The 17895-nt window shown below is 44.5% G+C and overlaps 1 protein-coding gene across 5 annotated transcripts in view; it reads left to right on the forward strand.

Moving 5' to 3' along the window:
• The window catches only part of ENTPD5 (ectonucleoside triphosphate diphosphohydrolase 5 (inactive)), a 223831-nt gene that overhangs the window by 11945 nt on the left and 193991 nt on the right, over window positions 1–17895 (forward strand). For all 5 annotated transcript variants that reach the window (XM_030213808.1, XM_030213810.1, XM_030213807.1 and 2 more), the window contains 2 exons: window positions 9016–9282; window positions 10913–10992. In XM_030213808.1, coding sequence (XP_030069668.1) covers window positions 9016–9282; window positions 10913–10992 — 347 coding nt within the window. The remainder of the gene's footprint in view (window positions 1–9015; window positions 9283–10912; window positions 10993–17895) is intronic.

Raw genomic sequence — 17895 nt, forward strand, 5'->3', positions numbered from 1 at the left:
AGCATCTGCTGGTGGGACCTTTGCGATTGATTTAGTACCAAGAGCAAATCATCCACGTATGCTAGGATCTTTACGGATTGACCCTTGATGGTCTGCCCCACCTATCTCCTTGTCAGCTCTAATTGTACACAAGAGGGGTTCTAAGGTAAGAAGAAACAATAACGGTGACAAAGGGCATCCCTGGCGTGTGCCACAACTTATTGAAAATTCTTCTGTTCGAATGCCATTTACCAACACCCTCGCCTGCGGAAAAGAGTATAATGCCATCAATGCCTTTAGATACCAGCCTCGCAGTCCCACCCAGTTCAATGTCTGAAATAGAAATGGCCATCCCATGCGATCAAACGCACGTTCAACATCTAAACTTGTTATCGGGGGGCTGGCGGCCAGTGCAGGTCGAGCTGCCGCTCGGTGGGAGGTGGGCCTGGAACTGGGAAGGAACGCGGGTTGTGCTATACGTTGGTGTGGCTCGTGCTGCTATCGTGTGGTTGGTCAGTGCTGCTTGTGACGAACCAGGAAGTATGCTAACGTCAGGACAGGAGATGGATACAGCGTTACAGGCAGCATGAACCCTACAAACCTTCACTGCCACGGAGTCAGCTTCAGAACGTTGGAGGTGCATTTTATTATAGTAGATTCACTGAAGTTTGTGTCTAGTTTATTCTGTAATAACATCCATTCTTGGTCACTGTGAACTTAGCTGGCCAGCGCTGAATATCAATGTGGCCAGCTATGTTCTAAGCGGCCAAAAACAAACCAGGTATTCAACACCGGCCACCACACAATCTTCATCCCTTCGACCCTCCACATATACCTCATTCGATCACTATACAACCTTGTATCTGTTATCATCCGACTGGGCAAACGCCTTTGACGGTACTATATAAGCCACATTGAGCCTGCAAATAGGTGGGAAAATGTGGGGTACAAATGCAAATCAGGTAAGGCGCTTCCACCTGCCGCCCATGAATCAGCGCCAAGAGTAGCTTGCGCACATTGGCCACCAACTACCGTCCCCTTACAAACCCTTCGTGGTCATTCTGTATTATAGATGGTAATAGGGGAGCCAGGCGATCTGCCAGTATCCTAGACAAAAGCTTCACATCGATGTTTATCAGTGATATTGGCTGATAAGACTCCGGTAATGTTAGCTCTCTTCCAGGTTTACGTATCAGACTGATAAGCGCTGTGTTGGCATGCTGTGGGAAGCCTTCACTCTCTATCACCGCTTCAAAGAAATCTATCAACGGTCCCACTAGTTGCAGTTGCAATATTTTATAGAACTCACTCGCAAAACCATCTGCACCAGGTGCAGAGTGCTGTTTCAAAGGACGGTTAAGGGATTCCAGTGCCTCAAGTGATAAACTTGGGCATGCCCGCTTCCTGTAGGTATTGTTGTATAGCTTCTCGGGACATTTTATTTGAATCCCCTGAAGCATACAAGGCTTGAAAGTGTTGATAGAATGTATCTGCTATCTCTTGTTGTTTATGTGTAATTAGACCATTCTTGTCCCGAATCACAGGTATGAAGAGGGATTTTTTACTTTGCTTCATTATTTGTACAAGTAGTTGCCCTGCACGTTCTCCATATTTATAAAACTTATATTTGCGATATAACAAAGATTTCATTGTGCGCTCATGTAATAAGCTATTTAATGCTACTCTTGTGGCTGTCATTGTTTCATATGTCTTGGGGGAAGGACATATTTCCGTTTGAGTGCATGCAGCGCACTTTCTAGATTTATTATACCCTTTGCTATGCGTTTATTCTGCCCTGCTACGAACGCAATGATATCTCCCTGGAGGACCGCCTTAGCTGTGGAGCAGAACAGAATAGGGTCATCATTGTGCTACTGATTACAGTCTGCAAAATCTTGCCATTTATTCTGCAAATATTGCACAAACTTGTGGGAAGAATATAAATAAGCTTGAAACCTCCAGCTAGGCATTTGTTGAAATTGTGAGGCGGCCTCCAAGTCTATCCACACTAACGCATGATCTGATATTTCTTCTGGTCCTATAACCGCAAACACCACTTCTGTGAATATCTCTCTAGAAACAAAGATGTAATCTAAATGCGATGAGTGCGATGTGCTGTAGATGTATGCATGTAGTCCCTTTCCTCCGGGTGTAGCAAGCGCCAGGGATCCACCATCCCCAACGCTGCGCAAAAATGTTCAAGCACGGTCGGGGATGGCGAATGTCTGGATTTTGATGGATCTGAACAATCTAGTTGGGGTTCTAATACCATATTCATGTCTCATGTCACAATCAGAGACAATTGTGAGTGTTGCTGACAAGTACATAAGTAATGCCATACTGGGAAAAGACCAAAGGTCCATCGAGCACAGCATCCTGTCCCCAACAGCCGCCAATCCAGGTCAAGGGCACCTGGCAAGCTACCCAAACGTACAAACATTTTATATGTTATTCCCGAAATTGTGGATTTTTCCCAAGTCCATTTAGTAGCGGTTTATGGACTTGTCCTTTAGGAAACCGTCCAACCCCTTTTTAAACTCTGCCAAGCTAACCACCTTCACTACGTTCTCCGGCAACGGATTCCAGAGTTTAATTATGCGTTGGGTGAAGAAAAATTTTCTCCTATTTGTTTTAAATTTACTACACTGTAGTTTCATCGCATGCCCCCTAGTCCTAGTATTTTTGGAAAGCGTGAACAGACGCTTCACGTCCACCTGTTCCACTCCACTCATTATTTTATATACCTCTATCATGTCTCCCCTCAGCCATCTTTTCTCCAAGCTGAAAAGCCCTAGCCTCCTTAGTCTTTCTTCATAGGGAAGTCGCCTCATCCCTGCTATCATTTTTGTCGCCCTTCGTTGCACCTTTATGGCAAGCAATTGTGGGTAAAATGTATCAGACGGAACTGCAGGAGCATATAATGCCACTAGCATGACCTCTCGGCCCTGCAAATTGAGTTGTAATTCCACATACCTACCCCCTCCTCCCTCAAACAGCAACTTAGCTTGACATGCCAAAGACTTGTGTATTAAAATGACTACTCCCCCTCTTTGCCCGGTTGCAGGGGAACAAAACACTTAAACCCATCTACTTTTCAACTTTAAGTGTTCCTCTGCAGAAAGCCTAGTCTCTTGTAGACATACTATATCTGCCTTGCATCTATTCAGAGCTGCTAGTATTTTTGTTCTTTTAATTGGGGACAAAATCCCCCCCACATTCCAAGAAACTATAAGGGTCATGCGCACTAGAGATTTATCCAGGATACACAATTATTTTGCTCTGTAAATTGACAACAAATGTTTCAAAAGGCCCGGGGCGCCCAGCCTCGCTCCGGAGCTGCTCCATTCGCCTCCCAGTGCACACATGGAGAGGCATAATCGAACGGGGGTGCCCATCTATAAGGGTGCCCATCTCTAAGGACGGCCCCGTAAAGCGGCGTCCCCAACCGTATTATTGAAACAAGATCTTTCGTTTCGATAATACGGTCGGGGACAGCCAAATCTCAACATTTGGGCCGCCCTTAGAGATGGCCGCCATTGGTTTTCGCCGATAATGGAAACTAAGGACAGCCATCTTAAAACCGGCCAAATCCAAGCCATTTGGTCATGGGAGGAGCCAGCATTTATAGTGCACTGGTCCCCCTCACATGTCAGGTCAACAGCCAGGCACCCTAGAGGGCACTGCAGTGGACTTCACAAATTGCTCCCAAGTGCATAGCTCCCTTACCATGGGTGCTGAGCCCCCCAACCCCCCCAAAACCCACCACCCACAACTGTACAACACTATCATAGCCCTTAAAGGGTAACGGGGGGCACCTAGATGTGGGTACATTGGGTTTTGGGTGGGTTTTGGAGGGCTCCCATTTACCACCACAAGTGTAACAGGTGGGAGGCATGGGCCTGGGTCCGCCTACTTGAAGTGCACTACAGTACCCACTAAAAACTGCTCCAGGGACCTGCATAGTGCTATGATAGAGCTGGGTATGACATTTGAGGCTGGCTTAGAGGCTGGCAAAAAAATGTTTAAACATTTTTTTGGGGGGGTGGGAGGGGGTTGGTGACCACTCGGGGAGTAAGGGGAGGTGATCCCCGATTCCCTCCAGTGGTCATCTGGTCAGTTCAGGCACCTTTTCAAGGCTTGGTTGTGAACAAAAAGGGACCAAGTAAAGTCGGACAAATGCTCGTCAGGGCCACCCTTCTTTTTTCCATTATCGCCCGAGGACGGCCATCTGTTAACCACACCCCCGTCCCGCCTTCGGTACGGTGCCAACATGCCCCCTTGAACTTTGGCCGACCCCATGACGAAAAGCAGTTGAGGCCAGCCAAAATCGTCTTTCGATTATGTCGATTTGGCCGGCCATGAGAGAAGGCCGCCCATCTCCCGATTTGTGTCGGAAAATGGGAGCCCTTCTCTTTCGAAAATGAGCTGGATAGTGGCTCCAACCTCTCACAGAACCAGAAGCATACCTTCCCAGTTACCCGACATCTCGTTTTGCTACAGTGTACTGTTGTTATACCCCGCCCTCTCCCTCTCCCCTTTTTAATTCCATGCATACAGTAAACCAAAAACCTCCCTCCATTATACCTTCTCCCCCCTGTACTCCCAAACATTTCCCTATTAATATCCATCTTATCTCAGATAGATATGAGGATCCACTTAATGCACAAGGACCTGCAACCATCCAAAGCATTATTAAACATCGCATACATTCCTTATAAGAACATCAACATTATACTTATCCACTATTAAGGTCCTGCAACCATCCAAAGCATTATTAAACATTGCATACATTCCTTATAAGAACATCAACATTATACTTATCCACTATTTCCAATCAGTCTCACATGAACATATAATCTCACTGTTTCAAGAATGTCCAGTCTGAGCGTGTTCTATCTCTGGGGTGCATTCTTTTGCCGCCTCCAGCATACTGTAGAAGCGCCATTGTCCTTGCACTTGGCCCTTAAGAAGCGCAGGATATAGCAGCATAAAATGTATATTTTTCTCATGGAGGTGACTGCAGAATGGCGAAAACTGTTTTCTACGTTCCCTCAGGCTGGCTGAGTGGTCCTGAAAAATACGCACAGGGTGACCATCATATTAAACCTTGCCCCCTTTTAAGCGATAACCATGCAATATCTCCGTTTTATGAGTGTAGTTGTGTACTTTAATTAATACTGCAGGTGGCAGTTGCCGGCTATTTTGTTGTTTTCCCATGCGATGAGCACATTCCAAACACAGCGGCCCTGTCCGATCCAACACTGCAAACTCCGTCGTTGCTAGCCAGTGCTCAAGCATTGAGGCCAGCACTTTATCACTCACTGACTCCGCTAAGCCTAAGATCTGTAAATTGGACCGACGAGATCGATTTTCCAGGTCATCTACTTTTTCAGACAAGTTCTGTACCTTATCTTGCAGTGCTTTCATCGTCTTCGCCATTACGGGAGATAAGTACATAAGTAATGCCATACTGGGAAAAGACCAAGGGTCCATCGAGCCCAGCATCTTGTCCACGACAGCGGCCAAGGGCACCTGGCAAGCTTCCCAAACGTACAAACAAACATTCTATACATGTTATTCCTGGGATTTTGGATTTTTCCAAGTCCATTTAGTAGCGGTTTATGGACTTGTCCTTTAGGAAACCGTCCAACCCCTTTTTAAACTCTGCTAAGCTAACCGCCTTCACCACATTTTCCGGCAATGAATTCCAGAGTTTAATTACACGTTGGGTGAAGAAAGATTTTCTCCGATTTGTTTTAAATTTACTACACTGTAGTTTAATCGCATGCCCCCCAGTCCTAGTATTTTTGGAAAGCGTGAACAGACGCTTCACATCCACCTGTTCCACTCCACTCATTATTTTATATACCTCTATCATGTCTCCCCTCAGCCGTCTCTTCTCCAAGCTGTATAGCCCTAGCCTCCTTAGTCTTTCTTCATAGGGAAGTCGTCCCATCCCCGCTATCATTTTAGTCGCCCTCCGCTGCACCTTTTCCAATTGTACTATATCTTTCTTGAGATGCGGCGACCAGAATTGAACACAATACTCAAGGTGCGGTCGCACCATGGAGCGATACAACGGCATTATAACATCCTCACACCTGTTTTCCATACCTTTCCTAATAATACCCAACATTCTATTCGCTTTCCTAGCCGCAGCAGCACACTGAGCAGAAGGTTTCAGTGTGTTATCGACGACGACACCCAGATCCCTTTCTTGGTCCGTAACTCCTAACGTGGAACCTTGCATGATGTAGCTATAATTCGGGTTCTTTTTTCCCACATGCATCACCTTGCACTTGCTCACATTAAACGTCATCTGCCATTTAGCCACCCAGTCTCCCAGTCTCGTAAGGTCCTCTTGTAATTTTCACAATCCTGTCGCGAGTTAACAACTTTGAATAACTTTGTGTCATTAGCAAATTTAATTACCTCGCTAGTTACTCCCATCTCTAAATCATTTATAAATATATTAAAAAGCAGCGGTCCTAGCACAGACCCCTGAGGAACCCCACTAACTACCCTTCTCCATTGTGAATACTGCCCATTTAACCCCACTCTCTGTTTCCTATCCTTCAACCAGTTTTTAATCCACAATAGGACATTTCCTCCTATCCCATGACCCTCCAATTTCCTCTGTAGCTTTTCATTTGGTACCTTGTCAAACGCCTTTTGAAAATCCAGATACAGAATATCAACCGGCTCCCCTTTGTCCACATGTTTGTTTACTCCTTCAAAGAATTGAAGTAAATTGGTCAGGCAAGATTTCCCCACACAAAAGCCGTGCTGACTCGGTCTCAGTAATCCATGTCCTCGGATGTGCTCTGTAATTTTGTTTTTAATAATAGCCTCTACCATTTTCCCCGGCACCGACGTCAGACTCACCGGTCTATAATTTCCCACATGAGATGTGTCTTCAAGAGCTGATATTCTCTGCTTTAGTTCTCCCATACGTTTACTGGTGTCCGCCAAAATGCTTTCAAGGTTTTTAAACTGTTCTGAAAGGCGCTCTAGTTTGGGCTCCATTGCTGTCTTCACTACTGCCATCAGCTGTAATAATTACTCCGTTGAAAAGACTGGGCCGTTTTGTAAGTTCTGGTCCTCCATTTTGGCCAGCTGTGCTCGTGGCTTCTCTGTTTCGCATTTAGTTCCTTTGTTAGCCATGCCGCCTGTCGTTGATGTTAAGTATTTGTCCATCCAACGATCCCCACCAACAGTCAGGCTCGTTTTTTGCGATGAGTTTGTAGCAGTATTAGAGTTTATGGTTGCAGGAACCTCGGAGAGCTGGAATCCGCGTCTTGCTCCCTCAACACATCACGTGACCTCCCTCCAACCCAATTATAAAAGTGCCCAGACAAAGGAAGAATATATTTTTATTTAATTCTTTTTAAGGATTGGAATGTTTGTTTTGAGAAATGTACATCTTATCTGTTTTGTTTTGTTTTTTTATTTAGCAGAATACAGGAGAAAATACATTTGTGTTTATTTTACCAGCATTGCATTGTTTAATCTGGGGAAGGGGGGGGGGGTTCTCCATTTCAGTTTTTTGTGGCCCCCCTATTTTGTATGAGATGAGAATCTGGAATGGAGAACTAACCAATTTGAATATATTACTCAGGAAGGTATGAAACTGCTTGCTATTCCTGTCAGCCATTTTGCCTCCCCAGTTTCTTCCTCTAGAGCCTGTGTATTTGTAAGGTCTGCTTTGGGGGAAGGAGGGAGGAAGGGAGAAAGAGCTGGGCCCTGGAGAAGGAGAAATGAGGAAGGTGCCGGTGTCAAGCCTAGGGAAGGGGCACTGGGAAAGTGTCCTCTCCCCATGTTTGTTCATGTGAATGTGAGAGGAGACATAAGGAGAGAAATTTTCCAGTGTTGGCTAATTTAGAAATTTTTTTAAAATCTATATCACTGTTTTGATGTACTGGGTTCCTATTCAATATGTACGAGATATATTTATGCAATGCAAATGAATGTTAGTGTGCCACCACACCTTTTGGCCTGCCCCCACCCCCCATGAAACAGTCAAATACAACCATGAGGAAACGTTAATGGCCTGCTATTGAGATGAACAAGGGGAAGCCACTGTTGTCCCTGTCATTGTTAACATGGAATATTGTTACTAATTGGTTTTCTGCCAGGACCTTGTGACCTGGCTTGGCCACTGTTGGAAGCAGGATACTGGGCTAGGTGGACCATTGGTCTGACCCTTTATGGCTATTATATTCTAACAGATAAACAGACAAATTTATATTTAAATGTTTTCCTTTCATTAGAAGAGCTACAACTGAAGTACTTAAGTGTTGCCATACTGGGACAGACCGAAGGTCCATCGAGCCCAGCATCGTATTTCCATCAGTGGCCAATCCAGGTTACAAGTACCTGGCAATATCCCAAAACAGTACAATACATTTTATGCTGCTTATCCTAGAAATAAGCAATGGATTTTCCCCAGGTCCATCTTAATAATGGCTTATGGACTTTTCTTTTAGGAAGCTATCCAGAAAATGGTCATCTATACTTTGTGCACGTGACCTAAATGATGGAAAAGGCTATGATGTGTTTTTAATATCTCTGCAATATGTATCTAGGAAATATGTACTAACGAGGGTAGTACTCAAGCATTAACTCTCTCCATATGTACAGATGTGCCATCTCTGACGGCGAATTGTAGTACAATTGCCATTTGTCTGTAATGAAGTTCTCTTTGTGTGGGGCTGTGAAGAATGGGTTTTGTGTTTTGGGCCTTGCTAGAGCGTGTCGATATCTGGATTTAGATTATTCTGCCTTTCAGTCCTTGTCAGTGCAGTAGAGGAGAAAGGGCTGTGAGAGTCATCGTAGACATGCATTCTTAAGTCTGAAATATTGATGTGACTGATTAGAGAGAAGAGTAGCCTTCATGTGTATGAGATCTAAGAGTGAGAAATGACTACTTAGTTATATGAAATGAATTTGTTTTAAAATTCTATCCTTAGTTGTATTTTAATTTCCGTATTTCCCATTTTCCTGTTTTTTATTTTTCCTTCTGTCTCATTTTCTCAGCTGAAACTGCTACTCTGAGTTATAAAATGGATTATGAGCCATCCTTTCTGAGGACTTTGTTTTCCCTAATACTAGTATCTTCCCTGCTTGATTGTGTGCTTTCTGAAGTGGATGCCTTTCCAGACACCAAGACATGGTTTGAAAACCTTTTACCATCCACAATGTGCATCCAGAATGCCAGTATTGAGTCTGTTTATGGTATCATGTTTGATGCTGGAAGCACTGGGACCAGGATCCATATATACAGCTTCACGCAGAAGTATCCAGGTAAGACTTTAATTTTATGCATGTTGTGAAGATATAACTAAAAACTATGTAGCTGCAGCAGGCTTTGATCTTGGCAACCTGGCTTCAATTCCCACTGCAGCTCCTTGTGACCTTGGGCAAGTCAGTTAACCCTCCATTGCCTCAGATACAAAAACTTAGATTGTGAGCCCTCCAGGGTCAGTGAAAGTACCTGCATGTGTGTATAGCACTGTGTTTGTCTAGTAGTAGTAAAGTATTTATTTAATTGCATAAGGCTTCTGAGAACTGACATGTTCAGGTTATAATATCTTTTGATAAAAGATATACTGGGCCCAATATTCAGTTGTTGGCAGTCAGTGTTATGTTGACTGCCATCGGTGTTAAACCTGGAAATTCAGTGCTGGCCTCTGTCCAGGCTCCAACATTGAATTTCCGGGTATTGGGAGCCGACTAAAACTTAGACAGTTAAGATAGGATTACATTTTATGCAGTCCTATTTTTGCAGTTATTATAACCAGTTAAGTGCCAACTCCTCACCTGAAATGCCCCCAAAATAACCTTGTTTTGGCTTGAGTTCTAACCAGGCATTTTCAGCGCACTATCCAGGTAAGTACTGCTGAAAATTCCCAGTTACCCGGGATTGGTAGCATGGAACATTGCTGCTAATTGGGTTTCTGCCAAGTACTCGTGACCTGGCTTGGCCACTGTTTGGATAACAGGATACTGGGCTAGATGGACCATTGGTCTGATCCAGTATGGCTACTCTTATGTTCTTATGACTGGTGATTTAAATGATCAAGAGCCTAAAATGTTGTAATGTGCTTAGGATTGTAGATAATATGAGATATAACTTTTTTTAGAATTTATTAAATACCCAAACACAATACGTTACAAAACGTATGAGGAGAGACTTGCTGACCTGAACATGTATACCCTGGAGGAACGGAGAAACAGGGGTGATATGATACAGATGTTCAAATATTTGAAAGGTATTAATCCACAAACGAACCTTTTCCGTAGATGGGAAGGCGGTAGAACTAGAGGACATGAAATGAGATTGAAGGGGGGCAGACTCAAGAAAAATGTCAGGAAGTATTTTTTCACGGAGAGAGTGGTGGATATTTGGAACGCCCTCCTGTGGGAGGTGTTGGAGATGAAAACGGTAACGGAATTAAAAAATGTTTGGGATAAACATAAAGGAAGCCAGTTCAGAAGGAATGGATCCTCAGAAGCTTAGCGGAGATTGGGTGGCAGAGCCAGTGGTGGGAGGCGGGGCTAGTGCTGGGTAGACTTCTACGGTCTGTGCCCTGAAAATGGCAGATACAAATCAAGGTCAGGTATACACATAAAGTAGCACATATGAGTTTATCTTGTTGGGCAGACTGGATGGACCGTGCAGGTCTTTCTCTGCCGTCATCTACTATGTTACTATGAGGCATATTTTCAAAGCACGTAGACTTACAAAGTTACATAGAAACCTATGGAATTTTGTAAGCCTAAGTGCTTTGAAAATGAGCCCCTATGTAATCCTGTAATCCTGAAAACCCCACTAGCTAGGTGTTCCTCCAGGAGAAGGTTGAGAAGCACTGCAGTAATCCTAGTCTGATGGTTAGAGAGAAATTTGTGATTGCTCTTAATTTCTTGTCTGCAGACCAACTTCCAGAGCTGAGAAAAGAAATATTTGAGTCTGTGAAGCCTGGTCTTTCCGCCTATGCAGATATACCTGAGCAGGTAAGTCAATATCTGTGGAGCAGGAGCTTATATAATACAGATCTGTAGGTAGCTCCCTATAGAACTGCCCAAATGTTATCTACTAATTTTCAATAGTGCTACTAGATGTACATAAGACTATACAGATTTATTTAATTTACTACAGTTTGTGTGCCTCTCCGTAGAAATGCCAAAGGCAGATTACATCCACATCAAATATAAAATACAAATACTATAAAAAGTGAATGCAAAAACCTAAAACTTACCTAAAACTATGTGAAATGAGATACTCATAAGAGAAAATGGGGCTTGTAATCAAAAGAAAAGTCCGAAAAATAGCTTAAGTGGCAGATGTGTTTTCTCAGATGAAAACATTTAGCCCATATAATTTATTTATTTATTTATTGCATTTGTATCCCACATTTTTCCACCGCATGGTAGGTTTATAACAAAGAACATAAGAATAGCATTACTGGGTCAGACCAATGGTCCATCTAGCCCAGTATCCTATTTTCCAAACACTGGCCAAGCCAGGTCACAAGTTCCTGGCAGAAACCCAAATCATGGCAACACTCTATACTACAAATTCCAGGCCAAGCATTTTCTTCCCATGTCTGCCTCAATAGCAGACTATGAATTTTTCCTCCAAGAATTTGTCCAAATCGTTAAACCCAGGTACGCTAACCACTGTTACCACATCCTCCGGCAAAGAGTTCCAGTGCTTAACTATTCGTTGAGTGAAAAAATATTTTCTCCTATTTGTTTTAAAAATATTTCCATGTAACTTCCTCGAGTGTCCCCTAGTCTTTGTACTTTTGGAAGGAGTAAAAAAATTAATTTACCTCTACTCGTTGTACACCACTCAGAATTTTGTAGACCTCAATCATATCTCCCCTCATCTGTCTCTTTTCCAAGCTGAAGAGCCCCAACCTCTTTAGCCTTTCCTCATATGAGAGGAGTTCCATCCCCTTTATCATTTTGGTAGCTCTTTTTTGAAACTTTTCTAATTCCGCTATATATTTTTTTGAGATACGGCAACCAGAACTGAACTCAATACTCAAGGTGCGGACACACCATGGAGCGATAAAAAGGCATTATAGTGTTTTTGGTCTTATTCATCATCCCTTTCCTAATAATTCCTAGCATCCTGTTTGTTTTTTTGGACACTGCCACACACTGAGCAAAAGATTTCAGCGTATTATCTACAACGACGCCCACATCTTTTTCTTGAGTGCTGACCCCCAAGGTGGACCCTAGCATTAAGGTAACTATGATTTGGATTATTCTTTCCAATGTGCATCACTTTGCATTTGTCCACATTAAATTTCATCCACCATTTAGACGCCCAGTCTTCCAATTTCCTAAAAACCTTCACTTTTCCTCAAAAAACCTTCACTTGACCCGGCCTGTCCCTCCAACTACCGCCCCATCTCCCTCCTACCCTTCCTCTCCAAAATACTTGAGCGTGCCATTCACAGCCGCTGCCTCGATTTCCTCTCCTCTCAGGCCATCCTCGATCCACTTCAATCTGGTTTTCGCCCTCTACACTCGACAGAAACAGCACTCTCTAAAGTCTGTAATGACCTGTTCCTTGCCAAATCCAGAGGCCATTACTCCATCCTTATCCTCCTCGATCTATCCGCCGCCTTCGACACTGTCAATCATGACTTACTTCTTGCCACACTGACCTCATTTGGATTCCAGGGCTCTGTCCTCTCTTGGTTCTCCTCCTATCTCTCCCACCGCACCTTCAAAGTACACTCTCATGGATCCTCCTCCACCCCCATCTCGCTCTCTGTTGTTCCCCAGGGATCTGTCCTTGGACCCCTTCTTTTCTCAATCTACACCTCTTCCATGGGCTCACTGATCTCATCCCATGGATTCCAGTATCATCTTTATGCTGATGACACCCAGCTGTATCTCTCCACACCAGACATCACCGTGGAGACCCAGGCCAAGGTGTCGGCCTGCTTATCCGACATTGCTGCTTGGATGTCCATCGCCACCTGAAACTGAACATGTCCAAGACCGAGCTTATCGTCTTTCCACCAAAACCCACTTCTCCTCTTCCTCCGCTCTCGATCTCAGTTGATAACACCCTCATCCTCCCCGTCTCATCTGCCCGCAACCTCAGAGTCATCTTAGACTCTTCCCTCTCCTTCTCTGCACATATCCAACAAACAGCCAAGACCTGTCGCTTCTTCCTCTTTAATATCAGCAAGATTCGCCCTTGCCTCTCTGAGCACACCACCCGAACTCTCATCCACGCTCTCATCAACTCTCGCCTTGACTATTGCAACCTACTCCTCACTGGCCTCACTCTTAACCATCTATCCCCCTTTCAATCAGTTCAGAACTCCGCTGCACGCCTTATATTCCGCTTGAACCGATATACTCATATCACCCCTCTCCTCAAGTCACTTCACTGGCTTCCAATCAGATACCACATACAGTTCAAGCTTTTCCTTCTTACCTACAAATGCACTCAGTCTGCAGCACCTCATTACCTCTCTAGCCTCATCTCCCCTTATATTCCCGCCCGTAACCTCCGCTCACAGGACAAATCCCTCCTCTCAACACCCTTCTCCACCACCGCCAATTCCAGGCTCCGCCCATTCTGCCTCGCATCACCTTACGCATGGAATAAACTTCCTGAACCCCTATGCCAAGCCCCCTCCTTACCCATCTTCAAATCATTGCTCAAAGCCCACCTCTTCAATATTGCTTTTGGCACCTAACCTTTATACCTTTGTACCTTTCATGTAATCGTGAATGCCCCAAATTGACTACCGCTACTTGACTGACTCTACACTTGTCCATTAGACTGTAAGCTCTTTGAGCAGGGATTGTCCTTCTGTGTTAAAATTGTACAGCGCTGCGTAACCCTGGCAGCGCTTTAGAAATGTTAAGTAGTAGTAGTAGTCTTCCAATTTCCTAAGGTCTTCCTGCAATATTTCACAATCTGCACGTTTTTTTAACAACCTTAAATATTTTTGTATCATCTTCAAATTTGATCACCTCACTCGTCGCCCCATTTTCCATTTCATTTATAAATATGTTAAATAGTACCAGTCCCATTACAAATCCCTGCGGCACTCCACTGTTCGCCCTCCTCCATTGACAGAAATGACCAGTTAACCCTACCCTCTGTTTCCTGTCCTCTTATCAATTCCTAATCCTACTACTACTACTACTATTTTGCATTTCTATAGCGCTACAAGGCGTACGCAGCGCTGCACAAACATAGAAGAAAGACAGTCCCTGCTCAAAGAGCTTACAATCTAATCCACACCAGAACCTTGCCTCCTATCCCATGACTAATTTTCTCAGGAGTCTCTCTTGAGGAACTTTATCAAAAGCTTTCTGAAAATCTAGATACACTACATCAACCAGCTCACCTTTATCCAAATATTTATTCACGCCTTCAAAGAAATGAAGCAAATTGATGAGGCAAGACTTCCCTCGGCTGAACCCATGCTGACTCTGTCCCATTAAAACATTTTTTCCACATGTTCTGTAATTTTGTTCTTTATAATAGTTTCCACTATTTTGCCCAGCACCAACGTTAGGCTGACTGGTCTATAACTTCCAAGATCACCCCTAGAACTCTTTTTAAAAATCGGCATCACTAAGAGGGAAGGGGAGGGTAGACGGGAAGAGTATGATATAGAATGAAGGGAGTCTGTGAGATGGGAAAAGGAGGATGGCATTTAAAACCGTGATGTGTTCCTCCTGCCCTGTGGGCGTTAACTTGTTGATGACTCACAACTTTGGCATACAATGGAGGAGACATGGAAAGTAGTGAAACACAGGAACTACATGTACTGACTACAGAATGTTGACAGCATTCCATATTTTATTTTCATTTTGAACTTGCTGAACAATGCTATGGTCACTGATTGATACAGTCCAAAGGTTCCTGTAAAGCTTTCTTGACAATAATTCTGTACAGATTTTCTCTTCAACATTGGATACAGTCAATAAACATATTACAAAAAGGGAGGGGGATGGGGAAGGGAAGGGGAGGGGGGAACAAAAAATGTTGATGATAGATGTTCAGATGTATTAGTACAGGTTTGAAATGTTTACTACCGGAGTTCTAAGGATTGGCATGATATTGTATCATTTATGCATTCATCAATAAAAACATTATTACATTGTAAAAATCGGCATCACATTGGCCACCCTCCAATCTTCAAGTACTATGGATGATTTTAATGACAGGTTACTAACAGCAGATAAACAATTTCATGTTTGAGTTCGTCGAATACCCTTGGGATGTAAACCATCCGGTCTAGGTAATTTACTGCTCTTTAATTTGTCAATTTGGGTCAATACATCTTCCAGGTTCTCCGAGATTTCTATTAGTTCCTCTGCATCATCACCCTTGAAATCCAATTCTGGTACAGGCAGATCTCTTACATATTCTTCCGGAAAGAGAGAAGCAAAGAATTAATTCAGTTTCTCTGCTATGTCCTTCTCCTTCCTGAGCACACCTTTTGGTCCGTCCTTCGTGATCTAACGGTCCCATGGATTCCTTTTCAGGCTTTCTGCTTCTGATGTACCTGAAAAAGTTGTTACTGTGAGTTTTAGCCTCTGTGGCAAGTTTCTCTTCATATTCTGTTTTAGCCTTCTTTATTAATGCTTTGCATCTGACTTGCCAGTTCTTATGTTGTGTCATGTCCCCTACCTCAGCGCAAGCAGCATCCTCGGGCTGCACGGGGTCCCGTCGACACGCACACTTGACTGGCACTGCTCTGAGCCATGTGTGTGTAGTTCTTCTCTGGGTTTGTTCAGAGAGCGGTGGTTGCAGGCTCCTTAATTGCTTTGCTTCCATGCCCCTGTGTCTGCTCTCTCTCTGCCTGGCTTCCAGGCTCCTTGATTGCTTTGCTTCCATCCACCTGTGTCTGCTCTCCCTCTGCCTGGCTTCCCTTGCTTCTCTCCTATTGGTCTTCTGGTTCCTCCTTCCCCTGCTCTTGTCCTATAGCTGTGCTCCTTCTCCTTGCTGGTTCCTGCTGATATCAGACGTCGGCACTTTATCAGCTGAGCTCTTCCTGGACTTCAGGCTTCAGCTTCTACTTTGGTAGGTGTTTCTTGCTCAGTAGTTTCCTTCTTATCTACTTGTCCCTCGTTGCTGACTGCCTGTACCTGGATCACCCTCTTACCTGCTGCCTGCCTATTGACTTTACCTGTACCTGGATCACCCTCTTACCTGCTGCCTGCCTACTGATTTGCCTGTACCTGGAATACTCTCTTGACCTGCTGCCTGCCTACTGATTTGCCTGTACCTGGAATACTCTCTTGACCTGCTGCCTGCCTACTGATTTGCCTATACCTGGATTACCCTCTTGCCTGCTGCCTGCCTACAGACTTTGCCTGTACCTGGATTACTCTCTTGACCTGCTGCCTGCCTACTGACTTTACCTGTACCTGGATTACTCTTTTGACTTGTTGCCTGCCTACTGACTTTGCCTGTACCTGGATTACTCTTTTGACTTGTTGCCTGCCTACTGACTTTGCCTGTACCTGGATTACTCTTTTGACTTGTTGCCTGCCTACTGACTTTGCCTGTACCTGGATTACTCTCTTGACCTGCTGCCTGCCTACTGACTTTGCCTGTACTTGGATTACTCTCTTGACCGGCTGCCTGCCTACTGATTTGCCTGTACCTGGATTACTCTCTTGACCTGCTGCCTGCCTACTGATTTGCCTATACCTGGATTACCCTCTTGCCTGCTGCCTGCCTACAGACTTTACCTGTACCTGGATTACTCTCTTGACCTGCTGCCTGCCTACTGACTTTGCCTGTACCTGGATTACTCTCTTGACCTGCTGCCTGCCTACTGATTTGCCTGTACCTGGAATACTCTCTTGACCTGCTGCCTGCCTACTGATTTGCCTGTACCTGGAATACTCTCTTGACCTGCTGCCTGCCTACAGACTTTGCCTGTACCTGGATTACTCTCTTGACCTGCTGCCTGCCTACTGATTTGCCTGTACCTGGAATACTCTCTTGACCTGCTGCCTGCCTACAGACTTTGCCTGTACCTGGATTACTCTCTTGACCTGCTGCCTGCCTACAGACTTTACCTGTACCTGGGTTACTCTCTTGCCTGTTGTTTGCCTATTCACATTGCCTGTACTTGGATTACTCCCCTGCCTGCTGCTTGCCTATTGACATTGCCTGTTCCTGGATTACTCTCTTGCCTGCTGCTTGCCTGTTGACATTGCCTGTTCCTGGATTACTCTCTTGCTTGCTGCCTGCCTGGCCGATACGTTCACCACCCTGCTTTCAGTTCCACCTCGTAAGTCCTGCAGGCTGCCCGTACCTAGGGGCTCAACCTCTGGGGAACGGCGGTCAGCACAGGTGAAACCCAGGGTTGTCCGGCTGCCAAGCGGAACCTGGTCCGAGTTCCGAGCTCAGCAGCGCTCTACTTGGTACAAGAAATCACAAGTCTGACATGTTGCTGCTTATTTTCTTCATTTGGGTCCTTTTTCCATTCTTTGAAGGACAATCTTTTGGCAATGATGGCCTCTTTATTCTTCTTCTTTTAACCATGCTGGCTGACGTTTTCTCTCCTTTTCACCTTTTGCAAATATATGCAAAATGCATATGGACTGGTCTTCCAAGATGGTATTTTTAAATAAAGTCCACGTCTGAATTAGTGGCCTAACATTTTTTTTTGTTACATTTGTACCCCGCGCTTTCCCACTCATGGCAGGCTCAATGCGGCTTACATGGGGCAATGGAGGGTTAAGTGACTTGCCCAGAGTCACAAGGAGCTGCTTGTGCCTGAAGTGGGAATCGAACTCGGTTCTTCAGTTCCCCAGGACCAAAGTCCACCACCCTAACCACTAGGCCACTCCTAGCCAATCCTTTGTTTCTTTTTTATTTATTTATTTATAGCATTTGTACCTCGCTCT

This window comes from Microcaecilia unicolor, chromosome 9 (genome assembly GCF_901765095.1).
Source record: "Microcaecilia unicolor chromosome 9, aMicUni1.1, whole genome shotgun sequence".
NCBI classification, from domain to species: Eukaryota; Metazoa; Chordata; class Amphibia; order Gymnophiona; family Siphonopidae; genus Microcaecilia; species Microcaecilia unicolor.